Source organism: Charadrius vociferus, unplaced genomic scaffold (genome assembly GCF_000708025.1).
Source record: "Charadrius vociferus isolate BGI_N301 unplaced genomic scaffold, ASM70802v2 scaffold163, whole genome shotgun sequence".
Lineage (NCBI taxonomy): Eukaryota > Metazoa > Chordata > Aves > Charadriiformes > Charadriidae > Charadrius > Charadrius vociferus.
This window is the reverse complement of record NW_009648332.1, coordinates 20,420,664-20,436,552: the sequence shown is the minus strand read 5'-3', so window position 1 is coordinate 20,436,552 and position 15,889 is coordinate 20,420,664. Positions and strand designations below refer to the sequence as shown.

Sequence of the window (15,889 nt, the reverse complement as noted above, 5' to 3'; positions counted from 1 at the left end):
GACACTCGGGCTCTGCCACATTCCTGTGCAGAGGAAGGCGGGAGGCGGCGTTAGCCCTTTACGGACAGCTGGGTTCAGCGCTGCCCTCAGCTGCTGTCGGCGTATTTACAGACGTCTCTCGCGGCCGCGGGAGGAGGAGGAGGAGGAGGAGGAAGAAGAACAACCATGTAAGTTCCGAATTGCCGGCGGTCCTGTGGAGAAGATGGGGGATGCCGTAGACGCCAAGGAGATGAGGAAGACTTTCATTGTTCCTGCCATCAAACCCTTTGACCATTATGATTTTTCCCGAGCGAAAATCGCCTGTAATCTCGCCTGGCTGGTGGCCAAAGCCTTTGGGACAGGTAGGTGGCGTCGTCTTCTTCCCTTTCTTTGATGCTGGTTCCTGCTTGGTTGCTTCGCTCCTGAGGACGTGCGAGCCCTTCCCTGAGGAGCGGGGAAAGGGGGGGGGGGGGGGGGAGGTGCGTAGGAAATGGTTTGGGGCTGTTCCCTCATCTTTAGGTTCCCTTAAACCTTGTGGGTTTTTTTCGTTTTCGTTTGTTTTTTTTAACTACCTGTAATTTTTCTGTAGTAGTACCACTGTTTCCAATAGTGAGTAAATTTTGTGTATTGGAGCTAATACAAATCTATTTGAGAAAATGAACTCTGTAAGTTGTGTTTTATTTATTCCCCGGCTCGCACTTCCAGAATGTGAAAAAACACCAGCGATCCGTGTCTGTCTGTCGTCTCGAAAATTTTCCTAACATTGTTTAAGAGCTGAATTGGGGGCTAGCAATGGAAATGGATGTGCACTGTTGGTTTTGACATGCGTGACAGTAGCCTGTAGCCATCTGAGAGGTTAAGCAGTAAGAAGCGTTTCAGGGAAAAGAGCGTTTAATGCCAGGTTTGGGCCTGCACAATACAGAAGGCAGTCCTTCTCTGCAAGCGTAAATGGAATTGATTGTAATGCCTCCGAAAGGCATTACTGCTCTGTCTTTGAAAACCTGGGCCTTGAGGAATACCAGACCTATTATTCTATGCCAGAGATATTGTTGGGCCTTGAGGAATACCAGACTTCTTACAAAGGTCTTCTGAGGGAAGCGTTTTGAAAATTTACCAAGCTGTTTGTTGGTTTGTTTTTTTTTAAATATAGCTGTGGTGTATGAATCACTTAATTTTCTGTGGATTAAAAAGAGGGGCTTTCTTTGAAAGGTGAGTTAGATATTAACAGTCAATATTTTTACCCCTATTCTTTGTAGAATAACAGGAAAAAGTTCCTCCTCCTGGAATTTTGTACCTTTTGCATTTTGGGCCAGAGCATTGTTATGTATTTGAACAAGGTTAAAGGTGTACCCTGGGAACTGATGATATTTGACGTGGTGCTTGCAAAAATCTACTTTCAGGGTGGTTGAACCTAGTGAAATTTCAGTAAGGTCAGTAGCTACTGAAATAAAGTGCATGTTCATCACTTTAAAAAGAAAAAAAAGATCAAAATACTGTTTCCATATAAAGATTTGTCAGTAAACTCTACTTACTTTCCTTTGTGAAAGGAAATCTGGGAAAGTATATAATATTTTTATATATAGCTTTGTTACCTTTGCAGACATGAGGAGGAAAACAGTAGTAGTGAAAATTCTTGGAAGTACTTGATTCGAGATTTTCAGAGATCATTGTCTGTTTAGGTAGCTTGGTTCTATAGGCTCGGCTCATTGGATTCTGGGTGTACAGTGCTTGTGCAATTATATAACCCAGCATTCTAACCTGAAAACCTTTTTCTACTGGAGTTTGACAAATTCTTAGCCTGGGGTTGAAATGTTTTGGTTTATATTGGTTTAGTTTCTATTGGATGTGTAAAGCAACTTGCAGGGTACTTTTCTGCTACTTTCTATAGAAAGTGTGATCCAAACCAAATTCCTTTACCTTTTTCCTCATTACTGTGGTTGTTCCGAGATGCACAAATGAAACGTGATTAGAGGAGATAATAGCTCCATCTGCTCTCTAAATACTGCCATAATGTAATAGTAGGAAGAGAGGTAAACTTACACAGTTGTAGTGTTTCTGATCTCTTACTTCTTCCAGTAGATTAATGTCACTAGTAGCCTCAAAGAAGAGTTTGTGGCTGAAGTAGGGAAAAACAGTATATAGGACTTGCATGTCTGCAATAAAAATACTTCCTTTATGTTTGGAGCGAAACAGAAGAACTGACCTTCACCTTTTCCAAGAAGGAAGGAAGTTTGGGTTTGTTAAATTATTTTAATTCTTTGGACTAGATCACAACCTCAGTTGTGTCTTCTACCTATTGCTATATCCATTTGTACAAAGGAAATGCAAAGGATGATTAGTGTGTTTATGGATGCCACATCTCATTTCTTTTTTTATCCCTGAAATGTTGGAATTCCCTAAGCGGGCAGGGGAAATGAAAGATTTTTCCCCACCCTCTCTGAAATAAATTAATGCCATTCATTTTGATTAATGAAAAGTGTAAGTTGGTGCAATCTTGTATCTATTGAAGAAATCTAAATCATTATCTATCAAATGGGCACATCTTTCCATGGACATTTCACATTCTTAAAAGCATGTTTTAATACCATCAAAACTCTGGATGCAGCTTGGCTAGGTGTTGTGAAGAGAATTCTCTCTTGAAAAGACTTTGAAATAGCTACTGTTCATTAACTTGTAGTAGTGACTTCTGATGGATATCTGCATCCAAAAACGGAGAGATCAATTGTATATTGCTGTGGTCCTCAGTGAGGCTGCAAGAATAGAGTTTGGCCCACAACACAGGCAGGTCAAAGTAAGTTGTCTTACTAGTAAGGCATCTTAGGAGAGTAAAAGTATACTAACAGTCATGTTGAAGGTATCTTGTATGAAGATTTTTTTAAGAAATAATAATTGAAGACAGCGTTCATATTTAAGTGTTAAGGGAGTGCAGGATTTTGTGCCTTGATGATTTACTGCAAGAAAATGTATCAGTGTTAGGACAGGTGTCCTGGTTAAATGTTTTGTAATAAGCAAATGATTTAAGTGACCCAACTTACAGTAACTGAAAGGGGGAAAATTAACAAAAAGCATGAAGCATAAAAGTGGGAATGTTTGACCTTAAAAATTAAATCTGCAAACATTAAATTTCAACATTAACTGCCAATGCTGTGATTTAACTATTTCAGTTTGGCAAAACTGCTTTCCAAAGAAGTGGTTGAACTATATTGATATTATATACTTCAACTTAAAAGTATAACGGGACCTACTTTATAGGAATAATTTAAAAAAGGTCTTGATGTTGTGTAACTCTGTGTCCTATTTCTAAAACAACAGAAGTGGATTTCATTATTTTGGAGTGTGAAGTTTTTGTCTTGTCGCTCTACTGCAGTCATAGAAAATGTGGCTGGAAAATTTGTTATCCATTCACCGACCTAAAGACAGGCTGAGCTAAGTATACATCATTCATGACAGATGTTTGTTTAGCCTGTTTTCTGAAAATCTGTAATTATGGAGATCCCACGGTATGTCTGCTAGTCAATTTGAGTCCTTATTTATCTCTAGATGTTAGAACAGCATAATAATCTTGATGTCTTTTGCTACACTGTAAACCTATTACTTCTTCTATTCCTGTTGGATCTGAGAATGGTGGGTGCCTTACCTCTTTATAACACCTTCAACATAATAAAAACAGTGTCTCCTCTCTGTTCTGCTGTTTAGACAAAAGAGACCTTTTTCAACTTCATTTTCGTAAGTCAAGCTTTTTTGGACTCTGTGTTTTGTTTTTTCAGTTAGGTTCCCCTCCTCCCCCCTGTATTTTTTCTGTGGTCAGTTTTGCATGGATTCTGTACTTAAATCTAGATCTAATGGTCTACAGGGTAGATCTGTAAAATTACTTCATCTTTCCAACCTATAATATTCTCATTTATTCACTAGAATATGATGTTTGTCATTTTCGCATCAGCCTAGAATTGTTGACTCATTCAGTCTGTGATTCACTGTAGCTCCATATCTTTCTCTGCAGAACTGCTGCCTACTCAGTTGTTCCCATCTTCTAATTGTACAGTTGTAGGTTCCTGCTTTGCAGCTATACTTACATAACTGCATCCTATTTTCAAACCACTTCTTCCACTTATCAAAATCATCCTGAATTATAATTTTGTCCTCCAAAATGCTTTCAGTCCCTTTGTAGCTTGGAATAGCTTCTCTAGAACCTCAGCTAGTATAAATGAAAATACTAGTTCTTGTACCTTGAAGTACACATTCTTCCCATTTGATAAGGGGACCTCTGACTACTCTTGGAAAACTGTTTTTCGGACAGCTTTACATCCAATTTTTAGTTACTCAGTTAAGACTATCTCTGACATGTATTATGGGGGAAAAAAAAATTATGGGGAAAAAAAAGAAAATTATGGGAACAGTTTTGAAGTCAAGTTAAATCTGTTGCTGTTCTACTGTCCATACAATGTATTACCCTGCTACACTAATAAATTTCACCAATTTAACATGAGGGTTCTTTTGACAGGAATAAACAAAAAAAACTAATAAAAGCTGCACAAGTCTGAGCGCTTGTCTTAAACATTGTTGTGTTTTCTGCAGTCAAAAAAATAGTCCATCCACCTTTTAACATTCCATTTGTCCTTTATAGGTGTCTGAAGCAATAGATTACAAATTGCATCATCTGCAACTAAACATTACCCAAGAAACTTAAAAATAGCTTTCTTCTGATGATTAATATTTTCAGAATCCATACGCAGCTACTTACTGCTGTTTACACATGTTGCCAGTAGAACCATGAAGGGAGGAAATGAACATTGTGTATCTGACAGAAACAAGTTTTAACTAAATACTCTCATCTGCTAAGTTGAGCGTTGCAGGCCAGAACATCTTTTAATCTTTTCCTAGCAGACCTAATTGCTTTGCTTTTACTTAGTGTGGCAACTAGCAAAAGCTTGTGCAAGAGTTGGAGTATAAAAGCAAATGTTTGAGATTCCTGTGAGGAATTGTTTTTTAATAGATTCCTTTCCATAGCCTCTCTAAAATAGTTGCTGACAAATTGATACTTTGGTCAATCCTACTAAAATCGGTTGATCATTTACTGAGAATGGTCTACTTAGAAGTTGATCCTATCACTCCTTTCTGTAGAACACATTTAAAGCATGGTTTGACTGTAGATCACTTTTTAAAGTAAATAAATAATTGTATGAGCTTCTGGATCTGTTAGGTTTGGCAGAGTCATCTGAGGTTGTAGACTGCATGTACAAAAGTACAGGAAGGTGAATTAGTTAGTTAACAGTTGTTGTCAGGATTCTTACTACATGATAGACCTCAGGTGGGGTAGTTTATAATCTGTTCTTTCAATGACTTCATGTCATTGAAGCTGTTCGTCTTTACAACTGGAGTGCCTGTCTGCAGAATGCAATAGATCTGACAAAGAGACTGTAGCCAAATGCTCACCTATGTCAGGCGATGAGATGAAATATATTTCTTCTTCTACCTATACCTGGTTTCTCTTCTGTATTTTTTGACCATCATTGCAGTTACTACTGCAGATGTATTTTAACTCCCTCCCCGCCCCAATTTAGGGTAATCTCTTGGGTTACTTAAGTGACTCCATGTTTAAAGGTGGCTCTCATCCAAACTTGAAGAGTATTTATATGCCGTTAATCAGGAACTTCACACCTTTCAATTAGATGTTATGTAATTTCATTTCTATAGCTAGCTGGTGGATTTTAATGAGCAAAACTGGATACAGTTTCTCTCCTGAAGCTAATAACTTTTAACTACTTGCTTTGGTAAACATGAATGAATATTCTTGCTGATCGTTCCCGAAAACAGGGCTGGGGTGAAAAACCTCCAAGACTTTGTAAGAAAAATAGAGGAATTTCCCCCCCCTTCTTTTTTTTTCTTGGACAATATATTATTACTGGATCGGGTGGTAGTAATAAACCTTCTACATTTTTGCTACAGACTTGTAACGTAGTGTTTGAAATCTATTTGCCTAATGTAAGAGTTGTATAGTTCTAGCTTTTTCCTATGTGTTTTCTTTTTTTTTTCCAATTAGAAGCAGTGTTAAACTAAGAGAACTTGTAAGGCAGACACCAAAGCAGATGTGTCAGCTCGTGTCTATCTAGTTACGACTGGCAAAAAGTTTTCTTTGATTTAATAAAGTCTTATAATAATTGCTTATCTCTAAACTTCTGAAACAATCTTTTCCCCTATTCCATAGTATATTTAAATCATATCTTGACTATTATAGTCATCAGGGGTCGAGCTGAGTGAGATGGGATTGTACCTACATTATTATCTTTGTATTTCTTATATCTTACCTTTCCCAAAAATAAGTTCTGAAGGCATTTATGCTAATAAGAATTGATACCTTTATTGCCAGGTTAATTCTAAGTCATTCTTTTGTTTATCAAAACCTGAATCAATATGCAGGTTTTAGTAAAGTAGATGATAAATTTTCCCATTTTAATAGGAAATGCCCCGACCAGACAAATGCTGTATGCTTTGTGAGTACTGCTTCCTGCTGTACTACTGAAGATAGAATAATGGATGGGGTAGATAATTAGTGTGACCCAGCAAAGCATTTCTTATGTGATTCTCGGTGCTCAAAAAATAACTGAAGTCTAGGTGGGCTACGAAGGTAGAGCTTGTGAATGTTTTGTCCTTGGATGTTTTTGTGTTTTAGCTTTTGGTTGTTTTTTGGTTTTGTTTGTTTGGTTTTTTTAATATAAAATCCCTTATAAAAGCAGAACTGCTGTCAAAGTGGTGGATAGTGGTCTATTTTTGTGGCATCTAGAGGCAGGAGGGTTGGGTCTGTTCATTCACAGTACTTCTGTGACAGTAAATCCAAGAATCTCTCAAGTTCAGTTTAGTTAGATGGACAAAGTTAAGGATTATGATACTGAAATTTAGTCTGCCATAAATTTATAGAGGTTGACCTTTTAGATACTTGCCTCTAGGCAGAAGTACACCTACTGCCTGCTAGCCAAGAACAACGTAAGTGGTGGACTGATTCAACAAACCAAAAAGTAAAAATTCTTTTTTAACATCAAATGTCTCATTTCATTTTCAGCTTTCTGATTAAAAGTCTTGTTCCATGATTTTTCTTTTTTCAGTAGCAACAGTTTGATCCACGGATTACTAACCTGCTGTAAATCTTAGAACTGGGGTACTCATCAGAGCCCTTGAAGGTGTCTCCAAAATAAACCAGCAAATTGAAATGTCTCTCTTCTACTGAGGCAACTACAAAAAATCATCAGAAGCAAAATAATATAAATCAGGTTTCTCTGACCTTTTCTCAGTCCTCAAACTCTTGATTTCCATGCAAGCTCTGCTCTCATGTGCCTGAATGACAAGTGTGGCACCAGAACCCTTGTTGGCAAGCGGGAGTCTGAATGAAGTAGCTTAACACTGTTGCGTTATGGCCAAACCATACCTTTGCTGTCCTGCAGAAAACTGTCAAGTAATTGAATCCATTAAGATTTGGCATAAATTCATCTACTGGCTTGCACTAGGAAGTGGCTAAAGGTGTTCGTCAGAATTTTCATGAGAGAATTCATTGTGTTAAATCTTAGTCTTGTACAAATATTTTTTTTTCTTAATGTCTTTGTTGATTGACGTCAGTAACCTGTAGAGATGGAAGTTTTCTAGGCTGAGGTTTAATGTGGCCTTGCGGCTCCCAAGAATGATGTATATTTTAATTGAAAAGCCCATGGTGAAATATTTGCTTATATTATCCTCTGCAATAAAAAAAAAGAGACCTTGATGATAAAGACTTCTAAGGTTTTGGACTTCTTTAATGCAAACATGCATAAATCTGGAATTGTTCATTCTTATAAACTTGAAAAACTCCATAATCGTGTAACTCAAAGGGTTGTATTCATCTGTGTGAAAGTCTGGAAACTTTACAAAAAAAGATTTTATTTTTAAAGAAAGTGTAGACTTTTCACATTACTACAAGTAATTTTTTTCCAAAGGAGGTATTCATACTACCGTCCAAGGAGTAATTCACATTCACCTGGGCAGAAAGTTTTGTTTATAAAACAGCTTTTAAAGGTAAATTCAGGGGTGGGAGCCATGGATTATTTTTAGATTATTCCTTCCTTTTAAACGGTCTGTTTAAATGGAAAGTTAAGTTGCAATTCTATCTCATGGCTGGGAGAAATAATAATCCCTTGTTTGCTTTAAAGCTTGGAATAAGGCCTCTCATATTTTATTTTTTCCTTCTCTAAAGAGAGCACCTGCAGGACTTTTGCCTCTATTATAATTTATGGAAAAATTACCTGAAGATATGTTGAATATTGTTTTAAAGTTAGCCCGATTCTTAAATTTACATTATTGTTTTGGGCTAATGTGATATTTCCTTTTTGTTCTTTTCTCTGTGTTGAACTTGTACATTAGCTTAATTTATTCTCTTCACAGTTCAATGTTTACAAAATTCAAAATCTCAGTATTTTTTTTTTAAACCCATACGAAGAAGATATTTCCAGAATTGAAACCTATGGTCCTCTTGACAATTTTAGGAAAAAAAATAGAGTGAAAGCAGTCTCTGGAGATCACCTGGTTTAACCTCCAGCTCCAAGAAGAGCCGGCTTCAAAGTTAGAAGAGGCTTCTCAGGGTCTTGTCCACTCAATTTTTGAAAGTCGCTGCAGATGGTGGTTTTGCAGCTGAGTTCCCAGGCAACCTGTACCCGTGCTCTGCTGCTCTCACTGTGAAGAATCTTTTTTACTTCTATCCAGTTGAAATTTCCCTTGTGGCAGCTTGTTACCATGGCCGTTTGTCACTTCACTGCACAGTCCGAGTCCATGTTTCGGAAACCTGCCCGTTGGGTGCTGGAAGAGTGTGGTTAGATCCTCCCCCTGCCTCTCCAGCAGAAATAACACCTGCTTCCCTTGGTGTCATCCATATTTCATGTGCTCAGCTTCCTGAACTTGATGTCCCTGATATATCCCTCTAACATAATTGCTGTACTTTGCCACAAATTTCAAGGTCAACTGGTACTTTATGGCAGTATGTGCAACAAGGTATTTATTTTGAAACTGTTCATTTACTTGAAAGACTCTTGTCAGCTGGGCAAAGGAAAGGGACTGGTAAAATGCACATATTGGGAATTAGCCTTAAGGTTTTTCTCTGTCTAACGGAGCCATTTAACAATCTCCAATCCTGCCAGAATTGTTAATAAAGGCTTTGGCCCTGTTGTTTATTCTGGTAATCTGCTGAGAACTGGATGTAGCCTTGAAATTCCCCTTCACAGGACTGCAGAAGCAATGCATGCCGATTCTGGAAGGGCTGTTACTTTGAGATCAGTAACAAGAAGAGTTTCCTCTATGTCTAGCTGCTGCACTTCTTGTTTTTTAAAACTATAACAAAAATGAGACCACAGTTTGAGTCTTCTATCAAGAGCTATTCTGATATCAAACAGTTTGATACACATTATAAATGGGGAAAAGTGCATGTGTTTCTGTCTGTGCAAAGGGAAGTCTGACGGGAATTTTTGTGAAGACTTCTGATCTTGTTACAGTAGGGATTCCTTACTTGTATGCTTTTTGCATGTTTTGTTGTTTTTGTTTTTATCAACTCGGAGTATATCTGTAGTCACAGTTTCTTTTCCTAGCCCCTTGTTTCTATATTCTATTTCTCTAATAAATTTCTTTTCCAGTTTTATTTTTATGAACACAATAAGTTTCTATTCCAGACTTATTTTTGTGAACACCAATGAAGTAAAAGAAATGGCATACACATAATTTTCTTTTACTATATTTCTCAGAAGCAGAAATATCCTTTATAAATAATTCTATTTGCCTTTGATAGTTATAATCTTGATTTTATTTTTTTTTTGGTTATTGAGCTTTTTTATTATTAAATCCCAGTAGTGGATATCACTCTTTCATGATAAATGCATTTACTGCATCTTATCTTGTCAGTTTAGGGTATGTTTCGGTGGTACAGAACATCAGAAATTGCTCATTAACAGGCAATGGGTTTGTTATTTCCTGTCTTTGCATTTCTCTTCTGGCTCATATTTTCAGACTTGAAATCTGTCATTGTCTTCAGTGAGTCGAAAACACTGAGTATGTGACTTCTGTTTGTACGTAGCTAACTGCTCCTGCCTAGAGGTATTTTTTCATATGAGAATGAGGCTTTTTTAGGTCTTCTAAGAAATTGCAAATGGATTTATCTCTTGCTCTCTCTTGCCCCCTGCCCCATCTAACTTCCCACATGATTCAGAAAGGGGGTGTGGTGGTTTGGAGTGGTTTGGGTTTGGGTTGGATTTTTTTGGGGTTTGTTTGTTTGTTTGTTTTTTTCAAAATAGGCAAAATCTGCTGCCTGTGCATTGTGAGATATTTACAAAAAATGTTTTCTAATCCTCTCTGGCTTGAGAAAATAGCATGAAGATGCTTTAAAAGTTGGCATTTGTAATTATACAGGATAAAGCCGTGGTGAGGCTTGAGCTCCTGATACTGAGGTGGAGATGGATCTTGAGGGATTGCAGAAATAATGAGCTTAATATTTAAATAGTCAACGTATAGACAAACAGGGAAAAGAAAGAAGGACAGGTAGAACTGAGATAGATGGAAATAATACCTAGGGAAGCAGGTACCTAGTAGCTTATAGTGTTCCTTAATTATCAGTGCTTTTTATAGTAGTGGATGGCTGTAGGTCCTATAGAGTCAGTAAGTGAGGCTGGGAAGTGGCAAGAGAAGATTGCAGTATCATAGCCTGATGTTGTTAGGGTTTTTTTGTTAGTAGTTTTATTGTTATCTTCTAAAAAAGTAATGTCGTTAGGCATTAGGCTTGTATTTTAAAGGGCAAATTAGTTTTGCTGACAATATATTTTAATCTGTATTCTAAACCAGATCTGTCAGCTTTCTAGCCAAATTTACGCTCCTGGTGTAAGCAAATTATAAACTGTACCTCTCTTCCCCTTGATATTCTGAATTGGCAAGTAAGAAGTGATATCTTATCCTTTTTTACCATCCATATGACATTTAAGAAAGTATGTGTTAGTATTTCTTTCCCTTTTTGCACCCTATAATGTGTATCTTCTCCTTTCACAGCTAGAAGGCAGCTAGCTCCTCTTCCAAAGCCAGTAATGGAAGCACATGAATTGCAATAGAATATGTATGAGGAAGAAGATAATCTGTCATTTTCTTGTGATGGCATGTTCTGTTTTTCTCTCTCTCCTGCTCCACCCGTAGTGGGCTGTTTACTCCACCCTCTGCTAAACCTTGTCTGTTTAGCCATTTATCCAGCTGAAGGCAAAGGGGTTAGGAACCTGGAGTTGCATCACTATCTACTTTTTTCCTTGTAGCAATTAAATAGGCTTTTCCATTTGGGCTCAGAAAAAGAATCACATGCTCTTTGTCCCATAAATGCTGTTGGCTTAACTAATTTTACACCAACGGAGAGTGAAATTCCTACATGGGGAAAGTGGAGCATCTTGCAGTGCCTGGGTCTAGAATGTGAAGTCTGAAGCCATGTCTAAATTATTTTCCACTTCACTGATGATTTAATTTCATTTGATCTAGTACAATAGTTAATTAATTTATAACTATTACTTTTGTGGTAGACAATTATAGTCTGCCCGTATTATGTTTTGTAAAGTATTTGGAAAAGCTGTTAGATTGTCTTGGAATGCCAATTTTGGGGTTAAAATCTCAGCATAAACTTGGCTGAATCTTGCATAGCTTTCTGTGGGTACTAAGCAATTCATTGAAAAAGGAGGAAAGCCACAATTTTAGGAGAAGTCAATAACACAAATAGACAAATAAGAATTCAACATTTTGTCAGAACAAAATTAATAATTTTCTTTTCCTCTTTTTCCATTCTTTTAAATTCCAGTAAAACATCCATGTATTTATGCTTAACTGCTGGATTGTCATCATTCTGTGATGCATGACCTTTTAAATAGGTAGTATAGTAATCAAATTTTTCATGCATATATGGAACCTAGAAGGCTGCTGAGTGGAAGCTTCCCCTTTCGTCTTGAATTATTCTGTGCTAAAATACAATGTTCCATTTCCATTTGATTACTGTAGCAGAGAAAGGGGTTTGTGTTTAAATGGATGTTGTTCTGCCTTTATATGTCTCACCTATATAATGTTATGCCAAAGGAAATGAGAATGTTTGGGCATGTATTTGGAGAAGCCAAGAAATTTTAAAGTAATGATGCTGTAAACCACAGGTTGGCCTTCTGGTGTGGCCTTTGCAGCATGGAATTCTTTTTTAATTTTTCTTAAATTTCTATTTATAGTTCAAATGTTACATTTGTATGCATTTTTTCCTAGTGTTTTATATCATGATGACTGGTAAAGACTCTGGCCTTCCTTTGGATATACTTTCTTTAACATAATTTTGAGTTCATAGATTTTAAAAAACCCTAATACTATATCTCTCCTTTCTGATACTAATGCTTTTTTGTGTGTTTGTTTTTGTAGAAAATGTTCCAGAAGAACTACGAGAACCATTTTACACAGACCAGTATGACCAGGAGCACATTAAACCACCTGTTGTTAACTTGCTGCTGTCTGCAGAACTCTACTGTCGTGCTGGGAGCCTTATTCTCAAGAGTGATGCTGCAAAACCACTTCTAGGTCATGATGCTGTTATACAAGCCCTGGCACAAAAAGGCCTTTATGTCACTGACCAAGAAAAGTTGGTGACTGAACGAGATCTTCACAAAAAACCAATTCAGATGGTGAGTGTTCAGAGCTTGTGTGTTATGGTTTTTTTTCTATTCTTCTGTGTACTCCCAATAACTACATATCTATCTTTTAACATGCATCATTACGTTGAAGTATTTTTCTCAAGAACTAATGTGATTCATTACTGAGAGACTTGTGATTGTTTTGGGTTGGTTTTTTTTCAGTCTCCTTATAGTTGTCAGTGCAGGTGTATTTCCTCTGTAGTAATGCTTGAAAACACGTATCATTCTACTTAGTTCAAGTGTTACATTTTTAAACATAGCAGTGACAATATGATCACTTTGGTTTCAGTTTTACAGCACTTACTGTCAATGAATATTTCTGTGTTTGATAAAAAGCTTTGGTTAAAAGCTTTAAAAAAAAAAAAAAGGGGATTGGATTACAGGCAATTCAACCTAGTAACATTCAATGGTCACCAGTTACGTATTAAGTCAGTGTAAAACACACAACAATGGTATATTCTTTCATGGAGACTTTTAATAACATGTCTCTGCTTTATACAACTGCTAATTAAATCATTAGTTCAACAGATGTATGATTCTATTACGAAGCTCTTAAGTCGTGGATTTTCTTCCTTGATTTGAGCTCAGTTTAAAAAAAAAAAAAATTGTCTGGCTACGTATGGCCAGTCCTTTCCGCTAGGTTGTTTATAAAATGACAGTATGATAGAATAAGATTCAACTATATTTAAAGTGGAGTATTTAAAATTATTTTTACCTTTTTATTGCTTAATATTTAATATAGAAAATAAATTAAGTAAACATAAAGTATGAGACTACAAAGGCTGAGTTGACAACTTCTAATACAGAACTGAAACTTGCTCATTTGAAATCACGAGCAAATTTTATTGTGATATCAATGGAACTAATATTCCTACTATACTTGGAGGTATTTATGGCACAATGGGGTCTTTTCAGATTAGAATACATTGCATACAGGGAATAAAATGTCTAACAAAGAAAAGACTTCTGCAAGTTTTCTGTCATCCATTAGCTGAATCTGGACTTTGCAGTCTAGTTTTCCCAGGGTCTTTTTTATTTGAATCTACCCTCTGGAGTTGGCTGACTGCTCTATTTTAAGTCCTTTAATACTTTTATGGTCAGTGACCTGTAGCTACTACTAGAATGGAGGTGTGTGAAAATTAATACAGCTATGTTTTTATTGTCAGCTTATTAGCAACTTGTATTTACTAACATGTAAGAAGACTAGTAAATATTTGGCAGAATATGACTAGAGTCTCTCTTTGATCAGTAGGTATCAACTGAAAAGTTGCAGAGGCTTTACAGATGCAACATCAAAGCTACTAATTAGGAATTAATGATTTACTCCACACAGTATTGCCAAGAAGTATTAGGCCTCTTAGTTTCCACAGGTGTTTTTTAGAAGTGGCGGTAGTCAGTTGCTGTGATAGAAGGACTTAAGTTCTTTACATCCATTTTGTGTTTTATTTTTAGTTGAAAGTTCTTTCCTGCTCATAGCATGCTTAAGATCTGAAGGCACAAATATTTCAACAATAGTAATAAAACTAGCCAAGACAGTTTTTCCTTATGATTAAGCTGTGATCAGTGAACGCAGATAACTTGAAATTTTGTCAGTCACTTTTTGATCTTGATATCCTTTTTAGAAAGGAGAGTTCAGAAAAGAACAGGTGGCGTTTTAGTAAAAGAAGCTGTCGATAGCAAGTAAGACATGCTGAAGTGATAGAAAATATGCAGGACGCTTGCAACAGTCATGGGTGGTTTAAGAGTAAGCATTTATAATGTTCATCAAAGTCAAAGCATTTAAGAGGTTAAGAAACAAACTTCCTCGCTGTTTATGTTTGTACAGAACTTAATTCTGTTTTTGTCTCTGAAGGAAGATAAGGTTATTGACTTGCATTTATGAGCCTCTGGTTTTCCCATTTGATTTTTTTTTTTTTTTGCATTTGATCCCTTTCCAGAGTAGTTGTAAGAGGCATCTCTTCTCAGAGTTGTCAATTGAGAAAATATGTCAGTATTTTCTAGTTTGGTTTTCTGATCTTTAGTTCAGTAATTAATGTTTCTTAAAATGCATTTCAGTAGCAGTTTTGTATTTCCCCTGTGCTTGAGTGGGTGTTTGTGTCTTTCTTTCCTGTGTTGTCCAGCAAGTAGTTATTCAAGCATCAGTGTCATAACACTTGACATTCCCAGATTCCTGCTCTGCCCAGGTCACTTGTCCCCACTCCAGGACCAGCGACAGATGAGTGTACTGATGGTGTTGCATTAGTTCACAAACAGCTGGGCTGTGACAATGAGAGGGAACACCAGAGTGGAAACACAGCTGGCTTGGGCAGAAGGGCAGGCATGTCTAAAACAATTGTTACCAAAGAAATGGCTGTGGAACTGTAGTCTCAATACTAATATTCTGAGCATAAGAGTTTTAATTTGTCATTCCATGTTCGTATCCCTATGCAAGTTCCTAGCAGCAACGCTACATTTTAATTGGAAAGTCTCAACCTTTTTCCTTACTATGCAATTAGCAGAGTTGGCAGAGAATTTAAAATCTGGCTGGTGCAGTATTGACAGAGTCTTAAAATTATCCCCTTGATGCCTCCCAGTACCTTTTCCTAGTGTTCCATATGTCACAGTTTCTACAAGTCTTACAAAGATGGATATCCTGTTTTAGAGCATGGAATGATTTTTCTTTTTCATTTATATAGAACAGAAAGTTTGCATATGTAATTAACTCATACATTCCTCTGGTAGACCAGATTATGTTAAACCTATGTTCAATATAATTTTAAGCAATTTAATAGAAAGTAATATGATAGTCTTTCTCTTTGCTAGCCTGTCTTCCCCATAAATAGGGGAAAGATGTTGGTGTTTGTTAGAGGACATTTATTGTTATCTGCTCAAATGTACTGCATTTCTGTAGCTGGAAAGGGATGTCATAACATAAAATGAAACTATGGAAAGAGATTTGAATATAGAATGTTTTAATTTTACTTGCGTTTTATAATGCGTGTAGCTGTGGTCAACAGACTTGGAATTCCTTTTACTGTATGTTTGTGGCAATGATGGCTGTGGTGATTAATTGTTGATTTACTTCATGTGTGACTTACTAAAGCGAGCATGTCAAATTTTGGCCTTCTCTGTTTCTTAGCTATAACTGAACCTTTTTCTAGGAAGCACCTTATATATGAACATCTTTGAAAAGTCTAGGAAATAGATGTGTTTCTTCATGCACTGGGGTGAGGATAGAT

The 15,889-nt window shown here is 36.6% G+C and overlaps 1 protein-coding gene across 1 annotated transcript in view; it reads left to right on the top strand.

Moving 5' to 3' along the window:
• Positions 1-202: 202 nt before the first annotated feature.
• CAMSAP2 (calmodulin regulated spectrin-associated protein family, member 2) overlaps positions 203-15,889 on the top strand; it is an 88,848-nt gene continuing 73,161 nt past the window's right edge. Inside the window, 2 exon segments of the mRNA XM_009884791.1 lie at positions 203-341; positions 12,403-12,662. Of these exon segments, the coding sequence (XP_009883093.1) occupies positions 203-341; positions 12,403-12,662 (399 nt within the window).